General features: G+C 43.0%; 2 protein-coding genes and 1 long non-coding RNA gene across 5 annotated transcripts in view; 2 read left to right on the plus strand and 1 right to left on the minus strand.

The window, feature by feature from the left end:
* The window catches only part of LOC138975275 (mucin-2-like), a 31,824-nt gene extending 24,544 nt beyond the window's left edge, over positions 1 to 7,280 (plus strand). Inside the window, exons 15-18 of the mRNA XM_070347931.1 lie at positions 2,524 to 2,628; positions 3,449 to 3,757; positions 3,978 to 4,127; positions 6,128 to 7,280. Of these exons, the coding sequence (XP_070204032.1) occupies positions 2,524 to 2,628; positions 3,449 to 3,757; positions 3,978 to 4,127; positions 6,128 to 6,356 (793 nt within the window). The 3' untranslated portion in view covers positions 6,357 to 7,280. The remainder of the gene's footprint in view (positions 1 to 2,523; positions 2,629 to 3,448; positions 3,758 to 3,977; positions 4,128 to 6,127) is intronic.
* A 5,059-nt stretch (positions 7,281 to 12,339) lies between these two features.
* On the plus strand, positions 12,340 to 14,826 carry LOC138975278 (uncharacterized). Its single transcript, XR_011458588.1, has 2 exons — positions 12,340 to 13,908; positions 13,953 to 14,826. It is a non-coding gene; the product is annotated as an uncharacterized lncRNA (long non-coding RNA).
* A 241-nt stretch (positions 14,827 to 15,067) lies between these two features.
* LOC138975273 (eukaryotic translation initiation factor 4E transporter-like) overlaps positions 15,068 to 27,660 on the minus strand; it is a 49,734-nt gene continuing 37,141 nt past the window's right edge. For all 3 annotated transcript variants that reach the window (XM_070347929.1, XM_070347927.1, XM_070347926.1), the window contains 4 exons: positions 24,307 to 24,430; positions 22,463 to 22,837; positions 21,245 to 21,487; positions 15,068 to 20,739 (listed from right to left, as the gene is read on the minus strand). In XM_070347929.1, the coding sequence (XP_070204030.1) occupies positions 20,555 to 20,739; positions 21,245 to 21,487; positions 22,463 to 22,837; positions 24,307 to 24,430 (927 nt within the window). In that variant the 3' untranslated portion in view covers positions 15,068 to 20,554. The remainder of the gene's footprint in view (positions 20,740 to 21,244; positions 21,488 to 22,462; positions 22,838 to 24,306; positions 24,431 to 27,660) is intronic.

Below are 27,660 nucleotides of genomic sequence, written 5' to 3' on the forward strand. Positions count from 1 at the left end.
TAAGACCAATATCTCTTTCTACTTCTATCGGCTATCTGCCACGTCCTAAAACACTGGCTATACACAACGCTATGACCAATATCTCTTTCCACTCCTATTTATTTATTTTTATTTTTATTTATTTATTTACGAGGATTTATATCGCGCACGTATCTCACCACACAAGGCGACTCAAGGCGCATGTTACCTATATCCTATCACGTCCTAAAACACTGGCTACACACAACGCTATGACCAATATCTCTTTCCACTCCTATTGGCTATCTGCCAAGTCCTAAAACACTGGCTATATACACAACGCTATGACCAATATCTCTTTCCACTGCTATCGGCTATCTGCCAAGTCCTAAAACACTGGCTATATACACAACGCTATGACCAATATCTCTTTCCACTTCTATCGGCTATCTGCCAGGTCTTGAAACACTGGCTACACACAACGCTATGACCAATATCTCTTTCCACTCCTATTTATTTATTTTTTATTTTTATTTATTTATTTACGAGGATTTATATCGCGCACGTATCTCACCACACAAGGCGACTCAAGGCGCATGTTACCTATATCCTATCACGTCCTAAAACACTGGCTACACACAACGCTATGACCAATATCTCTTTCCACTCCTATTGGGTATCTGCCAAGTCCTAAAACACTGGCTATACACAACGCTATGACCAATATCTCTTTCCACTTCTATGGGCTATCTGCCAGGTCTTGAAACACTGGCTACACACAACACTATGACCAATATCTCTTTGCACTCCTATTGGCTATCTGCCAGGTCTTGAAACACTGGCTATACACAACGCTATGACCAATATCTCTTTCCACTCCTATCGGCTATCTGCCAAGTCCTAAAACACTGGCTATACACAACGCTATGACCAATATCTCTTTCCACTTCTATCGGCTATCAGCCAGGTTTAAGAATTTATAATTCGTAAAACTTGCAGTAGTTACTTTGCGCTGAATTTTACGTAATAGCCTTGACCCACAAGTCAGCAGCGAATGTGATAAACGGGTTATCTCCCCTGAAAAGCGAAGCAAGCTTCGAAGATGGCGACGATGGAAAAGAGAAGAACTGTGAGCGAACTGCGGAAGGTGTGTGTGGGTGTGTGTGTGTGATGTGTGTCAGTGTGTGTGTATATGCGCGTGCTGTGTGTGATGTGTGTCAGTGTGTGTGTATGCGCGTGCTGTGTGTGTGTGAGGCTGTGCTTGCGTGAGCTTGTGTGTGTGTGTGTGTGAGAGAGAGAGAGAGAGCGATAGTGAGAGTAGGGTATGGTTGTTGGTGAAAGTTGAGTTGGACACTGGGGTTGGGCGGGTGTGTGTGTCAGAGAGGGTTGTGTGTGTGTGTGGGGGAGGGGGTGGACTGCGTGTGTGTTTATTTGTGTGTGTGAGGGTTGTGTGTGTGTGTGGGGGGGGGTTGACTGCATGTGTGGGTTTATTTGTGTGTGTGAGGGTTGTGTGTGTGTGTGTGTGTGTGGGACTGCGTGTGTGTGTTTATTTGTGTGTGGTGTGTGTGTGCCTTTCGCCTTGTATTGAGGAAATTAAACTGCGTTTGCGTATTATGTGTGTGTTTGCAAGCGTGCGTGTATGTTAGGCATATCTCAGTAGGTGTGTGTATGTGCGCGTACGTGCAATGTGTGTGCGTGCGTGCGTGTGTTTGTGTATGTATGTATGTATGTGTGTGTGTGTGTGTGTGTGTGTGTGTGTGTGTGTGTGTGTGTGTGTGTGTGTGTGAGATAAACAAACTATCAAGAACAAAACAAAACTGAACAAACGAAATGTTTTCCCCCCAACTCTGATTATTGCTTGTTTCGGAGACGACTGTGATTTTGACTTTTTGAGTAAGCCTACACGAACACACAAGCTCAATACAGCCGGCAACAAGTTCGCCGGTCGGGGCAGTGAAATACTATTTCAAATAGATCTATTTCACTAAGAATGTCAATGGATATAGGGCAACATACTTATTTTTTAAATCAGTGATTGATTAGATCGTCATATTTTTGTGACACTGAGACCAAACCATCAAAAAATTAGCAATAGGCCTTGAATCAAAGTCGTGCGAGATCTGACCTTGCTGCAAATGTACGTGTACGACTTGATTGTGTTGACGTTCAACTGGTAAGCTGGGCGATTGCAGGCTTTTATCCAGCGAAGGCAGCGATCTAGATGGTACAGATGCTTTCCCGGTTTCACAAATGGGATGAATTTCACGCCAACACAGCGTTCAGGATACCTATCATCCGTTTTACATTGTCCCCAAGCACAGCGCTTGTTAGGCGGCATTTGTGTGTGTTTGCTTCCTAAAACAAGGGAAGTAACTCCCAGAGCCTCGATATGTGGATATGGTTAATTGCTTCTTAGGGTTTTGTGATTTGTGTGTGTGTGTATGTATGTGTGTGTGTGTGTGTGTGTGTGTGTGTGTGTGTGTGTGTGTGTGTATAATCGTTTATTTAAAATATGTGAGCAGTTTTGTTGGTTGTAACACAGTTGTGTTGGCGCTGTCATTGCAGACGGACAATTCTCAATCACCTTAACATTCTGATGCCGTCCAATGTCATCGGTCGCTACGGTTACAACAGCCCTGATATTGACGACATGTGGATTGAAATACTCAGGTACGTCTTGCTTCTCACTGTTTCTCTGTCTCTGTCTGTCAGGGTCTGTGAATTTCTGTCTCTCTTAGCTCACATTTTCTTGTCTAGATTAATTCTCTTTTTCATTTTCTTCTTTCTTTTTTTTAATTCTTAGATTTACAGTTGAAAGTCTAAATCCCCATGGCTGTTGCAGCTGTTTAATGTGGCCTAGCAAATGTGATGTCCGCTTTGTCTTCTGAATAATGGGGGGACATTTTGAGCTGTGTTTCAGAAAATCCATCTTTGAAGACATTGCAGGTCTGGGGATAAATGAAAAGTAGTGTTGACAACTTGTGTCTTAAAGTAGTGTTGACAACTTGTGTCTTAAAGCAGTGTTGACAACTTATGTCTTAAAGTAGTGTTGACAACTTATGTCTTAAAGTAGTGTTGACAACTTTTGTCTTAAAGTAGTGTTGACAACTTGTGTCTTAAAGTAGTGTTGACAACTTGTGTCTTAAAGTAGTGTTGACAACTTATGTCTTAAAGTAGTGTTGACAACTTATGTCTTAAAGTAGTGTTGACAACTTTTGTCTTAAAGTAGTGTTGACAACTTGTGTCTTAAAGTAGTGTTGACTACTTATGTCTTAAAGTAGTGTTGACAACTTATGTCTTAAAGTAGTGTTGACAACTTTTGTCTTAAAGTAGTGTTGACAACTTATGTCTTAAAGTAGTGTTGACAACTTATGTCTTAAAGTAGTGTTGACAACTTATGTCTTAAAGTAGTGTTGACAACTTGTGTCTTAAAGTAGTGTTGACAACTTGTGTCTTAAAGTAGTGTTGACAACTTACGTCTGCCTTCCAGAGATGACCCTTTTGCTCCGGAAGAAGAGCCAACAACAACACCGCCACTCACCACCACCACCACAACAGTTGCCACTCCAAGTACCACCGACCCTAACGCAACGACGATAGTCACCGTAACCATTCCCACCACTACCACCCTGCCGACGAGCACTGAGAACAGCACGCAGGAAGTGCCCTTTGACCCCTTATCGCTGCGTAGCGGTGTGTGTCGCGACGTGGTAAGCGGAATTCACCTGGAGATTATGTACGCTGAGACAGGACGCAACAATCGCTACCCACTGCTGGAAATCATCGGCGCTGCTGTCAGGTAAGAGAGAAAAAGGGAGGGAGTAAGAGAGGGAGGGAGTGAGAGTGTGTGTGAGTGAGAGGAGATAGTTTGTGAGAAAATGAGAGAGAGAGAGAGAGAGAGTGTGTGTATTCATTGGCAAGATTACAGTGAAACCCCCCCTCGATATTTCGGTGGTCGTTTTCAAGAGGTGGTGGTAAAGGCAGATTGGACTGTAATTGCAATATGTTGCGTTGTGCAGGTACACGGTCAGCAACTGGAGCATGGCGTGCAGCGGGCCGAGCGCGGCGTCGCAGTGCAGCAACACCAGTGACGTCACACGCCCCTTCCTGCTGACCAGCTCCGTGCACTACACCAAGGTGTCGCCCACCACCCCGCAACAACCCATCCTGTGAGTCATTACAGTGTTCTTAATGATCGAACGTGTAGCAAAGACCTGTACGCGTACGTGTAGATATTGCGTCCCCTGTGACTCACTTTTTTTCTCCAATGTTCCAAATGCATACGTTGTTTTGCTCCCACCAAGACTGCAGATCTTGGCAAACGCGTGACGTTAAAACTAGATTTTATGACGTTACCCAGACTCGTTCCCGGTCACGTGCTAAAAAGTTCCACATCTAGATCTGTCTCATTACAGCTTTGGGCTTTTCTTCTTTGTTAGTTTCTATTCTGTGAGTGATTGACGGTTTGGGCTTTTCTTTCCATTTTCTTTTGTTAGTTTCTAGTTTGTGAGTTGGTAGCTTGTTTAACTCACCTGAGTTATCCATGAGTCTTAGTACTGACCGCTGTCCTTTCCTCTATCAGCCAACCTTGAGGTTATCTCCCATGTTTTGGATGGTAGAGCAAAACTGTGTTTTGAGAGGGAGTCTTCAATCAGGGTTCTTCAAAGTGGGGAAAACTGTGTTTTGAGAGGGAGTCTTCAATCAGGGTTTCTTCAAAGTGGGGAAAACTGTGTTTTGAGAGGAGGGAGTCTCCAATCAGGGTTTCTTCAAAGGGGGGAAAACTGTGTTTTGAGAGGGAGTCTTCAATCGGGGTTTCTTCAAAGTGGGGAAAACTGTGTTTTGAGAGGGAGTCTTCAATCAGGGTTTCTTCAAAGTGGAGAAAACTGTGTTTTGAGAGGGAGTCTTCAATCAGGGTTTCTTCAAAGTGGGGAAAACTGTGTTTTGAGAGGGAGTCTTCAATCAGGGTTTCTTCAAAGTGGGGAAAACTGTGTTTTGAGAGGGAGTCTTCAATCAGGGTTTCTTCAAAGTGGGGTTCCACTGTTTTACATTACCAATGGTGAGTCGTTACCAATGGTGAGTCGTTACCAATGGTGAGTCATTACCAATGGTGAGTCGTTACCAATGGTGAGTCGTTACCAATGGTGAGTCATTACCAATGGTGAGTCGTATAAGCATTTGCTATTCTTGTTCTTTTGTTTCAATTTTTTTTTCTTCTCTTTTGTTCATTGTCTCTTTCTCTCTGTGTTTGTGTTCCTCTCTGTTTAACCGATGACATTTGTGGTCTATGGCAAGTTCTTTTTGACTCACATGCGAAGCAAAAGTGAGTCTATGTACTCACCCGAGTCGTCCGTCCGTCCGTCCGGAAAACTTTAACGTTGGATATTTCTTGGACACTATTCAGTCTATCAGTACCAAATTTGGCAAGATGGTGTATGATGACAAGGCCCCAAAAAACATACATAGCATCTTGACCTTGCTTCAAGGTCAAGGTCGCAGGGGCCATAAATGTTGTCTAAAAAACAGCTATTTTTCACATTTTTCACATTTTCTCTGAAGTTTTTGAGATTGAATACCTCACCTATATATGATATATAGGGCAAAGTAAGCCCCATCTTTTGATACCAGTTTGGTTTACCTTGCTTCAAGGTCAAGGTCACAGGAGCTCTTCAAAGTTGGATTGTATACATATTTTGAAGTGACCTTGACCCTGAACTATGGAAGATAACTGTTTCAAACTTAAAAATTATGTGGGGCACATGTTATGCTTTCATCATGAGACACATTTGGTCACATATGATCAAGGTCAAGGTCACTTTGACCCTTATGAAATGTGACCAAAATAAGGTAGTGAACCACTAAAAGTGACCATATCTCATGGTAGAAAGAGCCAATAAGCACCATTGTACTTCCTATGTCTTGAATTAACAGCTTTGTGTTGCATGACCTTGGATGACCTTGACCTTGGGTCAAGGTCACATGTATTTTGGTAGGAAAAATGTGTAAAGCAGTTCTTAGTGTATGATGTCATTGCTAGGTTTAGGTCAAGCATGTGAGTCGTATGGGCTTTGCCCTTCTTGTTCTTCTGTTTTTTTCATTTTTTCACTCTGGCATTGTAACCACTGTTCTTTTTTATGTTCATTTTGTTTTACACGTTCTTTACTTTCAACAGGTTTTACGCAATCCACAACAAGGAAAAGTGCGACTCCGACACCTGCTATCGTTTCTACGAAGACTTTGACCGGTCGGTGTGTCATTACGACATGTGTTGGCACGAGCTGTTCTACCCTCTGACGGAGGGTTACCAGGGTTACGAGAGTGTGCGCTACACGCGCGCCTTCACTCTCGTCTTCCTCCTCTTTGTCATCGGCTACCTGGCTGTGGCCAAGCCCTGGAGGTGAAGCTCAACACAAAATGTTCATGTATCAATGGAACTCTCAATTTCCCGTCTTTGGGCCATGTGACGTCAGAGGTCGTCTGAAACTTATATTTAGGCGGCTAGCCGAGACCACAAAAGAGGAATTCTAACTAACATGGATCAATACATAAACGTTATTTGTATTTTTGACCATAATGACATTTGACACCGATCTCGACAGTCATTGTTCCCCTCAACTGCTTGAGCGGTCTCATAGGAATACCGATTGTCTCGATCTGTGTCAAATGTCAGATGTTAGTCCACAATACATATCACTGATATTTCTTTTGTTTCAAACAATCAGAAAAAACTGATCAGGTGTTTTCTGCAGCAAAAATGTGTACACAGAGTATTGAGTATTTTAGTGTCCAGGGTTTGGAATTCATTGTAATGCTGCCAAAAATGCCATCAACTCAGATCATGCACACACAAACATACACATGTATGAAAATAGTTCGGGGGTAATTTATCAGAATCATGGCACACGTTTTTCTTGTTGTAGTATTTCCTGTCGGAGACATCCGAACTGTAGTTACGCATGTCAGTTGAATGCAGGACTTAAAATTTTGAATTTGTGAGGTTCACATTTTTCAACTTTAGACATTTCGTTTTCCTTTTGACTTGCTTCTGCAAACTTTTGATGTAGTCTTTTATGGTCTCAGAATTATTCACACAGATACTGTGGTAGGTACACAATTCAGTGTAAGTTTTCTTCTTCTGAGAATTGTGACGACAACAGTGTTTTCTTGGAAGGATGGTTGGGGCGAGAAGAGCGGGGCTTCCAATGGAGACAATCAACTCACCAGCTGTGCAACTGCCTCTCAGAGGTGTGATCCGTGGCTGTCTGATTCTGTTGGCAACTTGTTTGAGCGATAAAAAATGTATTTTTTACAAGTAAAATGACTATTTCTAAGAATACTCACCTCAATTTAACTAATAGGAGTTACCTTACTTACGAGTGCTAGACTGAGAAGCGTCCTATGTTACCAGTACTAGACTGTAAACAAGGTCGCTAACTCTAGATTTCCGTCGGTATACCATTTAGGGGAGTAGTCTCCCTTTGTCGGTAGTACCTCTCTGCGCATGTGCCAATGCCCATAATCCCCAGTTTCAATTCGAAGCTATTAAGTCAATAGCGGGGTTGGCGGGAGGGTCTCTGGTTAAATTGAGGTGAGTATTCTTAGAAATAGTCATTTTACTTGTAAAAAATACATATTTCTTTCGAATACATCACCTCAATTTAACTAATAGGAGAATAGATAACAGGCTGGAGGGTTGACTTTCGATCGGTAATCTAGTGTCACCTCACCCGACTCAGCCCATTTGTCCGGAATCCCCCCTGTAAAATCGGGGGAAGAAAAGGATAGATCATCGGACTGAGAAGCAAGAAATCCTGAGTCGGGCGAGTGGCAAGTTGCATTGTTGCCACTGTGTCAACTTGCTCCAGAAAGGGACAATCGAAAGAAAGTCCCACCTGTCAATGTAGAGCTGGTTTCTACTCGATGGTCGTTACTATTCCTCTGATCACTTGTCTTTATCAATGTTGGGTTATGGTTATGACTTGCCATTATGCGCCTTGAGCGACCCAACTCCCCAGCAACGTAAAGTTCTGCAGGCGGATCAGGTGAACGACCTAAAAGATGAGGAATGGTCAGAGATAACAATTCCTCTAATACCTTGAACTTATCACCAAGGTGCGTCTCTGCGACTGATCCTCCATTTAAGGGAGATTGACAGAGTTTCCAGAGATCCTGTAGAATTCTGGTCTGAGGCACCACTTTCCATGGTAAACAATTGTGCCAGTCGCATGAATGAATATATATATCCTCTCTGAATTTACCTCTCTAATGAGGATGGTAGGCACAGATACCAGTGTAAATTCAGGCTGACTTAGCTGTTCCTCCTGCGTGACAGGAAGTAAGCGCAAGTGCGCTCAGCAGTACGGTCACTGTCTGCACCTTACCTGTGCCTGTCTCAACGCATGTGGGGGCTATAAGCCTACCCTTAATGGTTATAGGTACCATTTGTCCTAGAATAGCCAGTGAAAGACAGCCAGCTGTATTGCCTTTACCCAAGGGGAAAACCTGCTTCTTACTTTGAAATTCCACACTTATAGCGTGAGGGGGTCCCCAGTGACCATGGGCATCTCTGAGCCCTAATTGGCTGAATGACCGCTCTTGTCTTACTCAAGAGGGTGCCATGCCTGGCATGCAACTCACTGAGAGGTCCCATTTGTGATTTCAGCAGGACCGTTTTCTGGCTTGATCAGCCAGGTCCTTGATCTAGGTTTTCTGTAAACATGGTTGTAGGTGGCATCTGCTGGGTTGTCTGCCCAGCATAGGTTTTGTGGGTTCTGGGACACTCCAGATTTCTGTAGAGCTCACAAGTTCTTAGATGACTATGCAGTGATGATCTCCGGCCTATGGCCGAAGGTGCACTATCTTGGGCTGATGCAAAGTTCTGCCCCCTGGTAGTTGAACTCACAAAGATGTCTTATGTTGTGATCTCAGTAGTACTTCTGCCTAGATCACCCAAGTCCATATCTGGATTTACAGTAGGCGTGGCTGTGGGCGGCAAGTGTTGCATTGTCTGACCAGCATAGCTTTGTGAGCTCTGGGGCACTTCAGCTGTTTGTGGAGCTGAGCTCTAGGGTGACTATGCAGAGTTGTTTTCAGGCCCCTGCCTGAGGCAGGAGGTGTACTCTCTTGGTCTGATGCATAGTTCTGACTTGACAAAGGTCTTAGTCAGCACCCGAGTTGCCACGTTTCTCGCCCAAAAACGACGCGTAGCCGTAGACTGGGAGTGAGTGAGATAGGCTGGTGTGGTATTCCTAGCTCCAGCTAGGATCTCACTGTGTCTCTACCTCAGGCTCTTCGAGCGAGGGAGAAAAGGCTGGTGTGGTATTCCTGGCTCCAGCTAGGATCTCACTGTGTCTCTACCTCAAGCTCTTAGAGTGACCCAACTTATACTCACCCAATAACCTTGTGTCACCGTAGACTGGGAGCGAGGGAGATAGCCTTATGTGGTATTCCTAGCTCCTGCTAGGATCTCACTGTGTCTCTTTCCTCCAGCTCCTTTAGCTTTTGAGTCCAGGCATCTGAGAGTCTACATATGGATGGGATGGACACATTCACCCACTGTCAAAGGTATTGCCGCACTCATTATGCCTTTCGGGGGAGGAATACCTCTAGGTCTTATCTCTGTGGTCCAGGGATCTTAGAGCGCCAGTTGTAAGAGGCAAACGAAGCTTGTCCAATTCAAGGTTCGGTTGGAAGGGGTGGCTGAGCCTTCCCAAATCCAATTGTGTCTGTGGCCGTACCCAATACCCCTAAAGGTAGAGGAAGCTCTTCTAGTTCCAGGAAAATTTGACTCAATGATGGAGGGACGTATGGTTTACCCAGTCCAAGATGTCTGGCAGCACTAATCAATCCGCATGGGCTGAGAGGTCCTCCTTGATCTATGAAATCTGGCCCATGGATCTCATAGTGCGGATGGCTGGCCAGACCTCAGACTATCTCTCAGTGTCCTTCCTGGAAAGTCCATGGAAAAACGGGCGGAGTCACCTCGGGAGACATTCCCTCTATAGTCAAGTCTGTCCGTCTCTGAAGCATGACGTAGGTTGAGTGCTGTCCCTGTTGAAGGGTTTTGCCTTGACTTGGTTTGTTTGCTTAACGCCCAGCCGACCACGAAGCGCCATATCAGGGCGGTTCTTGACTTGGTCCAAGGATGATAACCATGAGGTTTTGTAGCCTAAGGACTGCCTGACCCTGGGGTAGGTTGTCTTCCAAAAGCTGCTGATCATCTCAGGGGCACCTGCCCAGTGATCTTAAACGGCCCATCCCTTCTCTAGGACGTCTACTGTCGTCTCTCCTGTTGATGCTTCTGCCAGAGTTGTTACCATTATCAGTCGAGATGTGACCTGTTACAGGTGTCGGACATCCTCTGTTGAGTGTCGACTGTACAATCTGACATTTCTATCATCATCCCCTGGCTGATGCGGGTGTCAGATGACATTCAGGAAGAAGGGGCAACTCTTACAAGTTGTTACGCTGAGTCCGTCCACAGGTCATGAAAGCATTCTGTACTTGACGATCTCAGAGCACTTCTTCCCCCGTCTCTGCGTTATCTCCAACAGCTCCCCGCCTTGTGATGTAGCCTGAACATGCTCACCCGTGTTGCCCGACGCTTGTATGGCAAGATTCTTGGGCCTGTTACCCTGTTGAACCAGCTCCACTCCAAGTGTGAGTGATCTTCAGAGTCGTTTCCTCAGGCAAATGTCTTGAGACACTTTGATTCCTCTTATCTTGGTACGCAGTGTCTGTCTTGTAGCTGTGTATCCGAAGGAGACATCTAGAGACCTCAAGAGCTTGCAGTATGCATGGAAACTGATGTGACTACTATACCCTGTTCAGTTGTCCACCGCTGTTTGACTGGTGATCTGTATGCAGATTGCAGGTGCCATCTTGTTACTGGTAGGGCGGCTCCCCGGTGTGAAGGTTGTAGCCTCTAACCATTAGCTCTCCATTCCAGGTGATGAAGATAACTAGGAGGCTCTAGGCATTCTCCTCACACTCCCAGACTTCTGTGTAGCCGGGCACTGCTGAATATGGTCAGGCGTGAAGTGTTGGTCTAGTTCCAAGAGCGTTAAACATTAGGTCTTCCTCAGTCCGTCAGGAGGTGGTAGACAGGCAATGGGGGGCGGGAGCTGTGCTTCCGGTGCTGAAACATCGCTACAGGCAGTTTGCAGCACTGAATACTGGTAGTCAAAATGCATGAAGCCACCATCATGATGGGGAACCCTGGCAAAGATAGTGGTGGGAGGGGCCCAGTCCTGTCAACAGCCGTGTTTCGGGGTCACCTCAAGGGAGAGGTTGCAGACGAGGCTGTAGCTACCTCAGGGAGATTCTACTCATGTTACGCCCAGTGGACGTCTTGCCTGACAGCTGGAGGGTCTGTCATAAGCTGTCGCAACGATCCTGGGAGTTATCAGGGCGAAAAGGAAGCCTGTCTCTTCCTGTGCTTACTGGAGGTATTCCCCCAGAGCGCCCGACATTGTCTGTTTGGTAATGTCTACGTATATATAAATACATGTCAATATGACTTAATTCCCCCTCGTACTGATAACGGCATGGATGTGCCAAGAGTTTATCCAGTACCTTTCTCATGAGAGTAGCCGCTCTGTCTAGGAGGCATAGTTAATTGTGTGTTGTAACAACATCCGTTTAGCAAATATGTTATATTTTCCATAATATGAAATGATAAACATTGTATCCCTTGTATGAACCTGACTAGAGCCAGTGTTATTTAAGGGCGGCCTCTTATTGTTAGGTCCTGTTGTCTACTTCTGAGAACCTAGTCGTAGGATTAGGTGACAACAGTAGAGATGTGGCCTTGTTAAAGGTCAAAGGCTTAGGTTTTGCCTACGAACCAGGAATAAGTAGAGGCATGACAACATTATAGGAAGCTCCCCTGTGAGTATTATTCAGAGCCTTGCTCGATCTTGCATGTTGTGAAAACTCAGCTGAGTGTAATACTCATGTGTTAACAACCAAGTTTATTCATGCCCCTAAGGCATGGTTTCAACTGTATATTATTCATAACATGTCATTCAAGTGTAATGTACATCAATTGTGCACTGGAACAGAACATAAGTATATATGTGTGCCTGTTCTAATTGAATTTGAAGAGCTGTCTCCTGGCACTGTGGTATCAACAGATTTTAGCTGAGTGTAAATCTCAAAGTGTAAACACTTGAGTTTATCCATAAGTTAAATCTTTTACCACTCAGATAGCTGATTTAAACACTCCATGAAAATGGAATTTGTAACATCAACTGACTTCTTTGATACCCTTTGCCAAGAAAAAAAGATTATATCCCAATAAAGATGTCCCATCTGTGTTTGCATACACTTTAATTCTTCCTTGTCAATTTAAAAAAATTTTTATTTTTTTATTTTTTTTTTTAATATATATTTATATATATATAATGTGTATGTATGCACGCATACAAGTTTACAAGTTAATCAAGTTAAGTTGGCAAGGAAAGTATTCTTTATCCAATTTGAAGAAGTACCACCACGTGGTCTCTGTGAGTCCACCATGATCATCTGATAAAAATACCAAAACCATAATCTGCCAACCGCAGAAAACATCGTTTCCCAGAAACATAGGAGAGAGAATTACTTGCCTTTCTCTGAGAGTAAAGGAAGTTCCCTCCGTAATATTCCCGGAGGCGCATATCTCAATCTCAGTGTTTGGTTTTCTTTCCAAGCGGGCGAGGTTTGTTGTTGTTATTCTTCGATACAACCCGCTTTCAGTTCTATCAGCGTTCAAGCGTACTGCGGTCCGTATCTACGCTGCCCGCAAAAGTCATCGCAGTTTGTAATGACCGAAGTATTCATACGCCATATGTAACATTCGCGGGCGCTCTGTGCCTTCAGTTCAATCAGCGTTCAAGCGTACTGCGTTCCGTATCTACGCTGCCCGCAAGAGTCATCGCAGTTTGTAATGACAGAAGTATTCATACACCGTATGTAACCTTCGCGGGCGCTCGGTACTTTGTACGCCTAAAAATTCGGATCAGAAATGCGCTTCCGGTCGGGATAACGCGCATGGTAAACCTCGCTGTAGTCGATAAAAAGCTGTTAAAACGCAAAAAACTTCCGGGTAATTTCGAAGTTGAAGGTCTTGTTCGTATTCCTACATTGATGTGTAGGGTGACCTGCCGTTGCTTTCCATTGAAAGCGGCAAGGTAAGTTATCGTTCGCGGAGTTCTATTGCGCCAATGAAACCGGTCCAACCGCTGTAAATATCTGTTCGACATTCGTAACGACTGAGTAAAGAATAGTTGTCGTTCAATTGCATGTTCACTAGTTAAAAAAAGACAAGTAACGGAGCCTGTTAGGCTCTGTGTGTCAACAAGGTATCATTGATGATTGAAGTACCTTCTAGTTCTACTTATGACCAAGTAACTTTGTTACATTTTTAAGCCGTTTCACTTTCATTTTCACGGTTCGTTACGTTGTTCAACGTGATGAATCATTGAATGTATACGGGCGTAGTAATCGCCCTTAAAAAGGAAAGCCCAAACCGTGATTGAAGGTGAATGTTGTAGTTCCTGTGAAGGAAGTCTTCTTAGACGGGAAAGGTCTAAATACACGTCTAGCTCCCCGTAGCAAGAAATTGAAACTGGGGATTATGGGCATTGGCACATGCGCAGAGAGGTACTACCGACAAAGGGAGACTACTCCCCTAAATGGTATACCGACGGAAATCTAGAGTTAGCGACCTTGTTTACAGTCTAGTACTGGTAACATAGGACGCTTCTCAGTCTAGCACTCGTAAGTAAGGTAACTCCTATTAGTTAAATTGAGGTGATGTATTCGAAAGAAATACAGAACAGCAAGGGTAGGCGTGCTCTAAAGGCCTCTGCCTACCAGGGACTTCATTGCTGTTGAAAATTCTGATAAATAAAGGGAAGTAAGCGCTGTGAATGCTGACATGTGTAATAGAGGTTGCTGACATGTGTAATAGAGGTTGCTGACATGTGTAATAGAGGTTGCTGACATGTGTAATAAAGGTTGCATTTAGACCGCTTACTTCCCTTTGTTTATTAGATCTCAGCGCTCTGCCTCATTTGTTTAGGATTCTGGCTGTTGAAAATGCTCAACATGAATTATCTTCGTCCAAACGGCCATTAACTGTGACGCCTTGCCTGTTGAAGCGGCATCAAAAGCAAAACGCAGCGGTTCTATTTGTATTTCAACGTCTGATGGTGCCTTTTGATTGACATTTGTCCAGCCAACCACTGTGATATGGCTTTGTGACTTTGTAGTAGTAGTAGAGAGAGGACAGCTGGGTGTGTGTGTGTGTGCGTGTGTACAAGACAGGGACAGAGAGAAATATCAAACTTGTGCTCTCAAGTTGAATGGTAGTGCTTCTTTGCGTGGATTTTGATGTGAAAGGTGCTGAAGAAAGATGTGATGACAGTATGGAAATGATAACATTTATGTGTGTGTGTGTGTGTGTGTGAATGGTTGTTTTTGTACATGTGAGAGGGGACGACCATGTGTAAGTTTGTGTGATCTCTTCACGTACTGGTACATTGTACATGTATTGTAATTATTCAGTTTCGATGTATGGTTCAGGTATGATCGGGTGTATGTGGTGAGAACATAGCAGCCCCCCATGTGTGTGTTTACTGTCTAAATGAATTACTGAGGTTAGTGAGTTTGAGACTGTATATTAGATACAAATGTGATGAGTATGAATATGTTCAAGATTAATTTCATGTCCTACATTACTTTACATTTCCGTCCATACATCATAATGTAACGGCTTAGCAGTCGTTTGTGCAACTATCCTCACAAGCACAAAGTAGCCTGAATATTTAAATTGTATGAGAGGAGTTGTGGTCATTTTTGTAATAAAATCTTGTTGCTTCATGTCACAAAGTGTAGCTTTCCCTGTGTGAATGGGATTTTCAGATGAACAACAATTCACTGAGCTCAGTATACCTTCAGTGTATTGATGTTGAGTGGAAACTTAAGACAAATCCCTTGGATTATATACAGGTGTGTGAGTGGAAAGGCAAGAGAGATCAGAACTGTGTAGAACAATCACAATTCACACATCGCAAGTCCACAACGTTCTGTTCACACGCGCACACACACAAACAAGTTGTTAATGAAAACACATCTTTCATCTCTTTTATTGTTTGTATTGAATTGTTTGCCACCCCCAACAACTTTGGTTTTTCACGTATCCTAGGCAACACATTCCAATGCCTTTGTCCAACGGTCTCAACTTTTTAAACGTAACAAGAAAAAGCTTGGGACAATGTTGAGAGACCAAGGACACATGCACAGTGCACGCACAGAACTACTGCACAACGTTGACACTTCACCAGTTTCTGTCAAAACTAAATAACATACTACACGGCACTAGCAACAGTTTTGTTGTTCAGCGAAAGCAAGGGAACGGAATTCCACACTGTGTTTTGTCCCTCTATTTTTCCCGTTCATTTTTGCTTTTCTCCTTTTTTTTTTTTCACCGTAATTTTTTTTCCCCACCCAAATACTCGTTCAAACATGCAAACTATCTTTTTTCAAACACACACTATATCTTTTTTTACTACACAATTACAATCTCAAATGCATCTCTTTCACCTGTTCTGTCATGCTGAGGTCCAGTCAAAACACAAACACGCGTACGTACACACACACAAACACCCTCTCTCTCTCAAACTGCTCACATTAGCAATGAATTGAACCCCAAACACTTTTGCAACAAACACACTTTCACCACACAACAGTTGCACCGACATTCACTTCTTGGGCGGTGGCCTAAGTACATATGATGTCCAACAAGAAATCATCGCATGACGTTCAACTTGCACAAAGTACGTCATATTCAACATTGTAAACACAGTGGCACCACAATTGACAGAACATAGAAACCAAGGCTGTGTTTCATGAAACAGTGCTGCCTTTTAAAGCGCTCTGTACATAATGCCTCACTCCTGTTTAGTTGGCTCGTTTCTTTTTTTTCTCTTGTTTCGGACACACACATTTGACAATACATTTTTGAATTCACGTAGTCTGCAACACAATTCTTGAAACACAGCCTTGACATGGGTTGCGAAGATGATGGAACTCCCAAAACACAAAAGTGACAACAGCACATACAAATCACACAAAGCAAACGTTTCCAGTTTACAAATGAAAACTGAAATTCAGATTTCATTTTGTAGAGTATTGAGAGAAACCAGCTGACCTGTTCTGTTGGGTTTTTTCTTTCGGGGCAGAAGGGGAGGGTGGGATGGGGGGATAAGAGCAATCTGTTAGTATGGAAGAGTTGTCACATACAGCTGATTCCAGAGTGGTGACCATTTCTAATCGGCTTTATCTGAAAATGTCTCTCTAGTGAATGTGACTGAAAAAAGCCAGCAGTCTTTCACGGCGACTTAAAATGCAGTCTAAAATGGTTACTGCTGATGTAAAATGTGTTGGCTGAAGACAGGAGGCTGCCACATAAAAACAAGACACTCCTCTGCTCTAAACATCATGTTTCACTGCAGACGACTGATGCTGCACAATCTGCCTTGCTTCAAACCCTTATCCAGGAATGGATCTGTTTACACGCCATCCAATCCCCACTCGCGCATAATCCACAGTGACTGAAATCGAGCATTTCACAGAAATGCACAGAAATTTGCTCCATACACTACCAGACTTGCACTTTCTGATCGCTGCAGATTTTGTTTGAATCATCTCACACTAAAATGGTGCTCACTAAAATGCTAACTAACGTTCAGCTCTGTAATCCTACCTAACATGCTTGGAAACATAACAGACAGCTAACTTTTACCAGATCAGTTTAGTTACTCACATACACTACACTCAAGAAACGAGGAAACTTTACTCACAAACACTCGCTACAAAACAAATACTGGGGGTATACTTCAAAACCAAGCGTAATGCTGCCATTAATTCAATTCAAACACAGGATGGGCTATACTTGTGATACTGGACTTAAAATCAAACTCCACAAACAAAACAGAAAAGCATGCATCCACATGAACCTGAAAGGTACTTGGAGCGAAATGACTTTAGTGAGGACCTGACTTGTCAGGAACGTTTTGGTCTGAAAGAGGGGTTCCATCGACTTCTTCTTTTTCTGCGTTCGTGGGCTGAAACTCCCACGTACACTTGTTTTTGCACAAGTGGAATTTTATGCGTATGACCGTTTTTATCCCGCCAGTTAGGCTAGGCAGCCATACGCCGCTTTCGGAGGAAGACAGGATCTTTTCCGTGCGCACTTGGTCTTGTGCTTGCGTGTACGCACGAAGGGGGTTAAGTCACTAGCAGGTCTGCACATAAGTTGACCTGGGAGATCGGAAAAATCTCCACTCTTAACCCACCAGGCGGCAGCGACCGGGATTCGAACTCACGACCTCCCGATCAGGAGGCCGACGTCTTACCACCATGCCCGTCGTTTCACTGACTATACTCAAAGGAATGTCCAGCAGCCTCATTTTCTCACTCCACTGAAGACCTTATTTACTGTGCGCATGCTACACCTCCCAGCCCATGTCACAAATGTAATACATAAGAAAAACAAATTTGCATGCTAAGAATTCAGTTTTCACGCTAGCTAAAGCAGCCAAAAATGCACATACCTTTCAGAACTCAAAAGCAACACAGACAACGGGAGCGTTCAAAGACAGGTGGAAGCTTGACAGACAATAAAAGAATAAATAAAAGTGATGCCTTGTTCTTTCCCCTCATTAGTATACGAAGTTCAACAAAACTCAAAACTAAGCTGAACATATAGCAGAGTAGTACCAGAATGTTTTCCCTCTCTCGCACATACACACAAACAAGCGCGCAAGCTTATCAACACACACACGCATGCATACTGTATATGTGTTAGTAGCGCCCTCTGCAACGAACATAAACTAGAACACAAGGAAAAGAAAGTGAAAGTGTTGAAATACTTTGTCTCGACATGAAAGTCAGAGCAACTTTTAGCTCAGACCGACTGTGTGTGTGTGTGTGTGTGTGTGTGTGTGTGTGTGTGTGTGTGTGTGTGTGTGTGTGTGTGTGTGTGTTTGTGTGTGCCAAATATGTGCAAGTAAGCACACATGCCAGTAAAAATGGCATTCAAAAAAGAGTAGGAGGCTTGGGTGCAATTGTAGATGGCATCTTGGCTAACAACGAAAAGCTCTACATTGTGAACTGTTGTGTGTGATTTTCAGTAAACAGCAGTCACATGATGACCATACTATGCACCTTAGCATTACAAGTTGCTGCATGTAAATGCAAAATTAGTGGGAGGGGAAAAACAGATTAAAAAAAAACACCAAGATAAATAATTAAATGAATGAATCGATAATTAAATAAATATCAATAATAACTTTCATAAGCAGAGTTCTATACTCGTGACAATTGCATATGCATGTAACAACAAAAGAAAGACAAAGAAAGAGAGAAAGGTCAAACCCACAAGGTCAAAGACTAACAAAAGGCCAAGGTCATTATCAACACGCCAGCTCTGCATGTTCAAACCAGGAAAAAAACACAAATACTGTTATTTACAAAACAAAACACAAGTTGTGCTTTTGCTGTCTCATGAAAATATTTACAAATGAAAACGGATGAATGGATAATGAGAATATGTCTGAAAACACAGAAAATGTAACTTGTGGCAAAAGCAACTCATGTCCAACACTAAAGACAAAGACAAAAACAAGGCTAATATGTACAAAATCTCAAGAACCAATGTTTTACAAAATGATTTCACAATAATGATAAACACATCATGACAAATTTTCAACGGAACTTATTTATTCTCAAATGGACAATTTTCAGTCTTTTTTTCTGTAAACATTCCAACAAATAAATTATTTACAAAGTCTGATATTAAATTCAACTCTCAAAAGCAAACAATATTCAAATTTCACATATAAGCACAAACTTTATACACACACACTTATGCACACCCACACATGATAAACCTTTCTCCCAAACACACCTCTCACATACAGATGCTGTGCAAACCCTGGTAAGATAGGAGCAGCACCTTTTTCTTGTACACTTCTATGCTACCGGAACTGCAGCAGAGCTCCGTTGACAATCTCACTCCAAGAGCGGAGTCTCTTTCCCCCCAAAACAAACCAACCAGCCACTCACAAGTACGTCACAAACACAGCTCGTACACAGCTCGTACACTGCACCATCCACTTGCATCCATGACCAGTTTGTTGGCACTGAGTAGCCCTCCTGTCAAGTATTTCCACATGCGCCGATTTTCACGTCAAGATATTTACACCCTCGGCACTCAAATGATCAAAACAGCACTGCTTGTCCAATACATCCGAACACATGCATATATGTGGATGTTTACACACAAACGCACGCACCCATGTATGCACGATCACACCGACACAAAACAAAGTCTAAACTGCGAACTGTCTCAACAGCAATTGGAAACACAAACAGGCAAAGAATCGAGAGAGAGGAGAACATGTACATCAAAATCGGACACAGACAATAATTTAAACATCATGCCAGCTGATCTAACCGACTTCATACAGCTCAATACATCAGCAATCAAACACGTCTTCTCTTGCTGGCCTATCAGCTCATTGCTTATTTTTCTTCATTTCATCTCTCACGCGGCGCTGTTGCAAGCTAATAATTTGTTCTCTTGTGACCCTTTTCCAATAGTTGTCAGCTCCATAGCACATTAAACAACCATCAAGTTCATTTATACAAACTTGCCATTATTCCTGGAACAAAGCAAGAATGTCAAACGCCGTCAAAGCTTTGGAGAGACCATAACATAGACCTGTGGGTTTTCCCTTCAGCCCGACATAAAGCTAATGTAGGTCACATGTGTTTACCTAAACATATGCAGGATGAAATCTGCTAGTCCTGTCAGGAACAGAACAGAGACAGAAGCAGTTCTGCACAATGGAGATCTACACTTAAGCGCCGACAAGAAAAACAGAGCCATTTTATCTGTGAAATTGGAAAGCACAGGTAGTCTTTTTCATCACACAAAAGAAATATTTCATCGCAAGTACCAGATGGCCAGGGAAGGGAAGAGAGGCTGAGGTGTGTGTTAAATACGAAACTACAGCTTCAGTCTCAAATGATCAAGGCTGGAAAGTAGATTTATTGACAACCAACTGTACCCAAACCCAAACAATTTTCAAATGGATTTCCTGGTTTGACCTCTAAGGTCAGGCATCTCTGCTCCTGTAAGAGAGATGTGAAGAAAGCTTTATGCAGAAGTTCAGTCATTTCAAAACTACCCTGAGCAAACTTATTCCAAATGGGAATAAAAGTTGGGGGAGGGGGGGGGGGGGGGGGGTGGGGGGGGGAGTGGAAGCGGGCTGGGAGAGAGGGCCTAGGGAGTAAGGTGGAGAGAAAGGGTCAGTCTCCAAGCACACTACCACACTTCACTTCTCTTCATCCAGGGACTCCAAAGCTAGCTGACGGCACAGCTCTCACGAAAAAAAATATTCCGGACAAGAAATATGAACACATTGTGCAACAAGACAACCAAAGACATACAAAAAAACACACACAAAACTTTCAAATAGTTAATCTCTACAAGAGATCAACCACAACAGTATGATAACTCTACGGGGCAGAATGCTCCGTGAAACGTCCTTCAAATTCTCTCGATTTCATCCACTGTCATGACCTTGGTGCCGTGCGTGGGCAGAGGGGGCATGGAGGGCAGCTGCGTTTTCAGCACCTCTGGTCCGAACCATTTGAAGATCTCCCCCTCGCTGGGCACGCAGTTGTTGCCGGCCACGCTAACCGGGGCTCCCACAGAGTAAGGACCGTTCATCACTGAAAACAGATCACTGGTCAGAGAGCACTTTACACAACCGTGGAAAATGTCCGCAGGGCTGCAAAAGATGACAAGATACAACTACCTAGCAGTTAACACTGCCAAGTTTGTCAATACTGTAATTTTGACCACAGCACAGTTGGCTGAAAGTTGAAAACAGATTTGGGGATGACATGACTAGGACGTTTATCAATGATTGAATATTTATTGATACCTGTTTATTGCCAAGAAAAAGGAATGATCTAACATTCAGCAAACGGTCTTCATTCACACAGCATAGCACAACACTCTTGTAGGAATACCTGGTTAAAAACTTGGACCAACACCAAATGCTGTGGCCAACTTAACGATAGTAACTTGTATCTCTCAAACACACCCCTCTTATTTCTATCAATGTCATTCAATCTGTCATCCAAATGCAGGTCAATTTCTACCCCCCCCCCCCCCCCCCCCCCCATCCCCCCAACACACACATCGTCATCTCCTCTCTACTTTGACACCTACTTGGTTTGTTGGCTTGTGAGAAGATGGGGTGATGGGGAGAGAAGGAACGTTTCCCGATGCCGGAGCTGATGGGTGGAGCCAAGCCAGGACCGGAGGGCATGGAACTACGGGGTGAGAGGGGGGAGAGGGGGGCCCCGGGGGTGCCGGAGGGGATGACTGCTCGCAGCGGCTGGAGGCGAGGATCCATCATGCGTTGCTGAGCCTGCAGGGCCGCCAGGTGGTTCATGTGGTTCATGGCGTTCACTGCAAACCATTCTGAGACATCAAAACACGTTACACTCTGACACATCACAACACTTTAGACATCACAACACGTTACACTCCGACACATCAGAACACTTTACACTGACACATCACAACACATCACACCACTTTACACTGACACTACCTATTTTATTCATGTTTTTATTACTTAGTTAGTGGAAGAATCTTTTGTAATGTATGTTTGATGGTGTATGCTTTTGAAGCGTTGTTGACTATGAATGTAGATGTAAATGCTTGTATACTTACTTACTGCCTTTCACGCCTGGTGGCGTGTAGGGCAGCGAAATGCTTGTATAACTGTGTTTTAATTTTAAATGTGTCAAGCGCAAAGAGCATAATTGTAAAGTTATGATGTTGCGCTATATAAATGCTCATTTATTATTATTATTATTATTATTATTATTATTATTATTATTATTATTATTATCACAACACATCACACTCCGACACATCACAACACTTTACACTGACACATCACAACACATCACACATCACAACACATCACACATCACAACACTTTACACTCCGACACATCACAACACATCACATTCTGACACATCACAACACATCACACTCTGACACATCACACTCTGACACATCACAACACTTTACACTCTGACACATCACAACACATCACATGCTGACACATCACAACACATCACATCACACTGACACATCACAACACGTTACACTCTGACACATCACTCTGACACATCACAACACTTTAAACTCTGACACATCACAACACTAAACAGGATACATACTTTTGTGTTCCCCCAAAAAATATGTACATACAATTGATTACACAAATTTGAAAGAAGTTTCCAGAATGTCACCTGAAGCTACTTATTCAACCCTATTTCTGCCCTTCAAAAGCATGTGCTAAGATTTAAAGACAAAAGGCACAGACACTTCAAACAGACAGGACACAGCGTGACACAGACACACCCGTACCTCGATTGATTTGTTGCATCAGCATAGCGTTCTGCACAGAGGCCTGCATGGGGATGTGTCCGGGGGCGATGGGCATGAAGGGAGGGGGAGGGGCGGGGCCAGCACCCAGGGGGCGGGAGAGAGGGGCCATGTGGGGAGGAAGGACGGCCTGCTGCTGCTGCTGCTGCTGTTGGTGCAAACGTTGCTGTTCCATCAGCTTGTTCAGGTCAAAGCCGCCGCCACCACCGCCTGCGTTCCCTGCCGAGCCAGTGATGGGGCGAAGCTCGTTCTCGTTCTTAGGGGGAGGGGGCAGAGCTCCACCGGTGAGAGGCCGAGCCTGAAGGGGAGGGGGGAATTGGGAGGGTTGCCCTGATGATGAGGGAAGTTCCCCTGAAGCTGCACAGGAAACGTGATGTGAATTATAGTTAGACCCAGTGTGCACCTTGCTTTGCTTGGAGCTGGTTTTTGGCTCACGTAAGTGTAGCCTATGCGATGATAAACTTTGTCTGTCTGTGCGTGCGTGCGTGCGTGCGTGCGTGTGTGTGTGATAGAAACTTTAACATTTCCGAGTCTATGGATAAAGCTCGCATAAAGATTACGTCTCGGTCAAAAGTGTTTGACGTGTGTGATAGAAACTATTTGAAGACGTCACATTATGACGTAAGAGGGTTAGACGTCACGCAAAGGAGAAAGGAGTTACTGAAAGTCTCGGTCATTGTTATTGTGAGCGGGCCGAGACTACTTGGCAGATCGAGGGTCTCGCTTTCTTGCACAGTTTCACCTATGCTTACTGTGTGTGTGTGTGTGTGTGTGTGTGTGTGTGTGTGTGTGTGTGTGTGTGTGTGTGTGTGTGCATGTGTGACGGAGTGATTGAGTTTGTGTTACTGTTTGTCGATTTCTTACGTGAGCCTTGAAGGCTTCGCCTCTTGTTATTTGTTTTCATTCAATAAAATTGTCAAAATTTCAAATAGATGCCAGCATGCTTGAAGTACAAAGATAGAACTTCTTTCCTTCCCTCCGAATACGGTCAATAGTAAAAATGGGGTCATTTCAACATTTCTGTGCTAACCTTTTTTTCTCTTTTTTGTGTGTGTGTTTTCTTTGTTTACTTTTGTTTCAAATGCATGGTTATCTACTTAGCATACTGGCTGGATGCTGCAAATCGTATACAGATAGATTGGACACAGATTATTGATACTAGGTCACAGAAACAGAATTTTCAGTCTTTTCCAAACAAACAAGAAGAGCAAACGCTCGATCGAGTCACTTTCGCAGTTCTGAATATTATATGAGGCATCAGATGGACAGGAAGAAATTGCTATTCACAACACAATGAGTCACGTTCACATAAAATTTGAGCCCGGTCACTTTTATAGTTTCCGAGAAAAGCCCAACGTTAAGTTGTGTGTTGCCGAACAGAAAAGGCTAGTTATCTCCCTTGTTTTTCTGATAACGTTCGTAAAAGGCTACAGATGTAAATACTTTGATGTAAAGAATAATCCTACAAAGTTTCAATCACATCCGATGAACTTTGTCAAAGATATAAAATGTCTAATTTTTCCTTTGACGCTGACCTGTGACCTTGAAAAAGGTCAAAGGTCAACGAAACCATCGTTAAAGTGTAGAGGTCATTGGAGGTCACGACTAAACAAAATATGAGCCCGATCGCTTTGATAGTTTCCGAGAAAAGTCCAACGTTAAGGTGGTGTCTACGGACGGCCGGCCGGCCGGACGGACGGCCGGCCGGCCGGCCGGCCGGACAGACTAACACTGACCGATTACATAGAGTCACTTTTTCTCAAGTGACTCAAAAAACTGCAGCTCTTCAAACTGAAATCTGACCTCAAATTCTCTCTCAGCCTCACCTTTGACAATAGGCCTGCCTGGGACAGCGGAAGGGGGCGGGGCGATGGGCTGACCGACCAGTGGACGAATGAGGTGAAGGTTGCCCTTCATGTGGGCCAGTATGGCCTGACCGCCATGCATCATCTGAAACCCAGCCAGTAAAACTTTTACCTTACACAACTTCCCTTTTAATACACACATTGCCTCCAGTAAAACTTGTACTGTAGACAACTTCCCTTTTAATACACACATTGCCTCCAGTAAAACTTGTACTGTAGACAACTCCCCTTTTAATACACACATTGCCTCCAGTAAAACTTGTACTGTAGACAACTCCCCTTCCAATACACACATTGCCTCCAGTAAAACTTGTACTGTAGACAACTCCCCTTCCAATACACACATTGCCTCCAGTAAAACTTGTACTGTAGACAACTCCCCTTCCAATACACACATTGCCTCCAGTAAAACTTGTACTGTAGACAACTCCCCTTTTAATACACACATTGCCTCCAGTAAAACTTGTACTGTAGACAACTCCCCTTCCAATACACACATTGCCTTCATTAAAACTTGTACTGTAGACAACTCCCCTTTTAATACACACATTGCCTCCAGTAAAACTTGTACTGTAGACAACTCCCCTTTTAATACACACATTGCCTCCAGTAAAACTTGTACTGTAGACAACTCCCCTTTTAATACACACATTGCCTCCAGTAAAACTTGTACTGTAGACAACTCCCCTTTTAATACTTTTACTTTACTTTATTTGGTGTTTAGCGTCGTTTTCAACCACGAAGGTTATATCGCGACGAGGGAAAGGGGGGAGATGGGATAGGGGAAAGGGGGGAGATGGGATAGAGCCACTTGTTAAGTGTTTCTTGTTCACAAAAGCACTAATCAAAAAATTGCTCCAGGGGCTTGCAACGTAGTACAATATGGTCACGGCTCAGAAATGGCGTCGAACTCCACCCTTGCCCCATTCAAACGCCCCACACGCTCAGTTATGGTTTATTCTACCTTTGAAAGTACTGATACGGGGTGCAGATATGAATACAGTTACTATTCTGGTAGAAACCGAAAGGTTTGATGACTTTGTTTTCGAGCAAGGCGCAATAGTAGAGTGAATTTACGTCGATTTTTGGGCCGGAAGTTGGGACACTTTTTTACTTGGTGTCGAAACGTCGTATTTGTGCGTACTACACACACTGCTTGGATACGAACTTGATGGAGAGGGAAAGAGAAGGTGTTAGTTATTGTTTACATACTGCACGATAACCAGTACCTCACCCCAACAGTCGGCTGAGATCAAGTTTAGATCCAACGGTGAGTATGTTACTTTTCGTGTTTGGAGTCACGTAGGCAGTTTTAGCTTTTGCCGCGCTTTTAATAATGATGACAGACGTTGAACTAAGCGATAAACTTGGACAAGAAAGAACAATCTACTACTTAAAACAAAAAATATGCACAAACACAGAAGACAAAGCAATGAAAATAAGTCTTAAGTTCGTTGTTGTGTACTTTCGTGTTACCGCGAAAAGTAACAACGTAAATCAAAGTTGTTTATCGACATGTTCCTGACTTCCAACGATGGAAACAACTGTTCTATCGTCTGCTACAAAGTTGCATTGACTGTCTCGAACTCAGAACTCAGTGTGGCATGGAGGAGATGGACGTAAACGGCCAAGATAAAAACCACTGGTTTTTCGTTGTATGTAACGTACTCACCTGCAGTTTGAAACACTGTTATTTTCACTAAATAACAACTTACTTCCTTTTTTTTTCATCTGAAAGTTAGAAGTGTTATTGTGATTTGTTTTGATAAAATTTGCATTTTTTAGGACAAAGATTTTTCTTTATTTTGATTTTTAAAGACATATGTTTGAGACGATTCAACCAATTTCCCAAGTTATTCAGCGTTCATGTCATTGCATGTGTTTTTTCTGGCCTTTTCTATAGTCTTTCCATACAGTTCACCTTGTGCTTTGTTTTCATGCCAATTTAATGAAATAAATTACAGGAAAAAGAAATATATGTTTTTTTACATTGAGTGCGTTACTCACACCACTCGCACATCGTGAGAGGTAACACACTCCAATCGTTTGTAGAGTTATCTTGAAAATTATTTAAATCTTGCTGGAACAAAGTAAGGAATGAATCAAGTAAACAGAAAATGATGTCTGCGTTTATTGTTTTGAATTAGAGTGGGGTTTTTTAGGAACAGTGTTGAGTGTGTTACTCACACCACTCGCACATCGTGAGAGGTAACACACTCCAATCGTTTGTAGAGTTATCTTGAAAATTATTTAAATCTTGCTGGAACAAAGTAAGGAATGAATCAAGTAAACAGAAAATGATGTCTGCGTTTATTGTTTTGAATTAGAGTGGGTTTTTTTAGGAACAGTGTTGAGTGTGTTACTCACACCACTCGCACATCGTGAGAGGTAACACACTCCAATCGTTTGTAGAGTTATCTTGAAAATTATTTAAATCTTGCTGGAACAAAGTAAGGAATGAATCAAGTAAACAGAAAATGATGTCTGCGTTTATTGTTTGAATTAGAGGTTTTTTTTTAGGAACAGTGTTGAGTGTGTTACTCACACCACTCGCACTTCGTGAGAGGTAACACACTCCAATAGTTTGTACAGTTATCTTGAAAATTATTTAAATCTTGCTGGAACAAAGTAAGGAATGAATCAAGTAAAATGATGTCTGCGTTTATTGTTTTGAATTAGAGGTTGTTTTTTTTAGGAACAGTGTTGAGTGTGTTACTCACACCACTCGCACATCGTGAGAGGTAACACACTCTAATAGTTTGTACAGTTATCTTGAAAATTATTTAAATCTTGCTGGAACAAAGTAAGGAATGAATCAAGTAAACAGAAAAGGATGTCTGCGTTTATTGTTTTGAATTAGAGTGTTTTTTTGACTCACATGCGAAGCAAAAGTGAGTATGTACTCACCCGAGTCGTCCGTCCGTCCGGAAAACTTTAACGTTGGATATTTCTTGGACACTATTCAGTCTATCAGTACCAAATTTGGCAAGATGGTGTATGATGACAAGGCCCCAAAAAATATACATAGCATCTTGACCTTGCTTCAAGGTCAAGGTCGCAGGGGCCATAAATGTTGTCTAAAAAACAGCTATTTTTCACATTTTTCCCATTTTCTCTGAAGTTTTTGAGATTCAATACCTCACCTATATATGATATATAGGGCAAAGTAAGCCCCATCTTTTGATACCAGTTTGGTTTACCTTGCCTCAAGGTCAAGGTCACAGGAGCTCTTCAAAGTTGGATTGTATACATATTTTGAAGTGACCTTGACCCTGAACTATGGAAGATAACTGTTTCAAACTTAAAAGCACATGT

The sequence above is a fragment of the Littorina saxatilis genome, linkage group LG9, assembly GCF_037325665.1.
Source record: "Littorina saxatilis isolate snail1 linkage group LG9, US_GU_Lsax_2.0, whole genome shotgun sequence".
NCBI lineage: Eukaryota > Metazoa > Mollusca > Gastropoda > Littorinimorpha > Littorinidae > Littorina > Littorina saxatilis.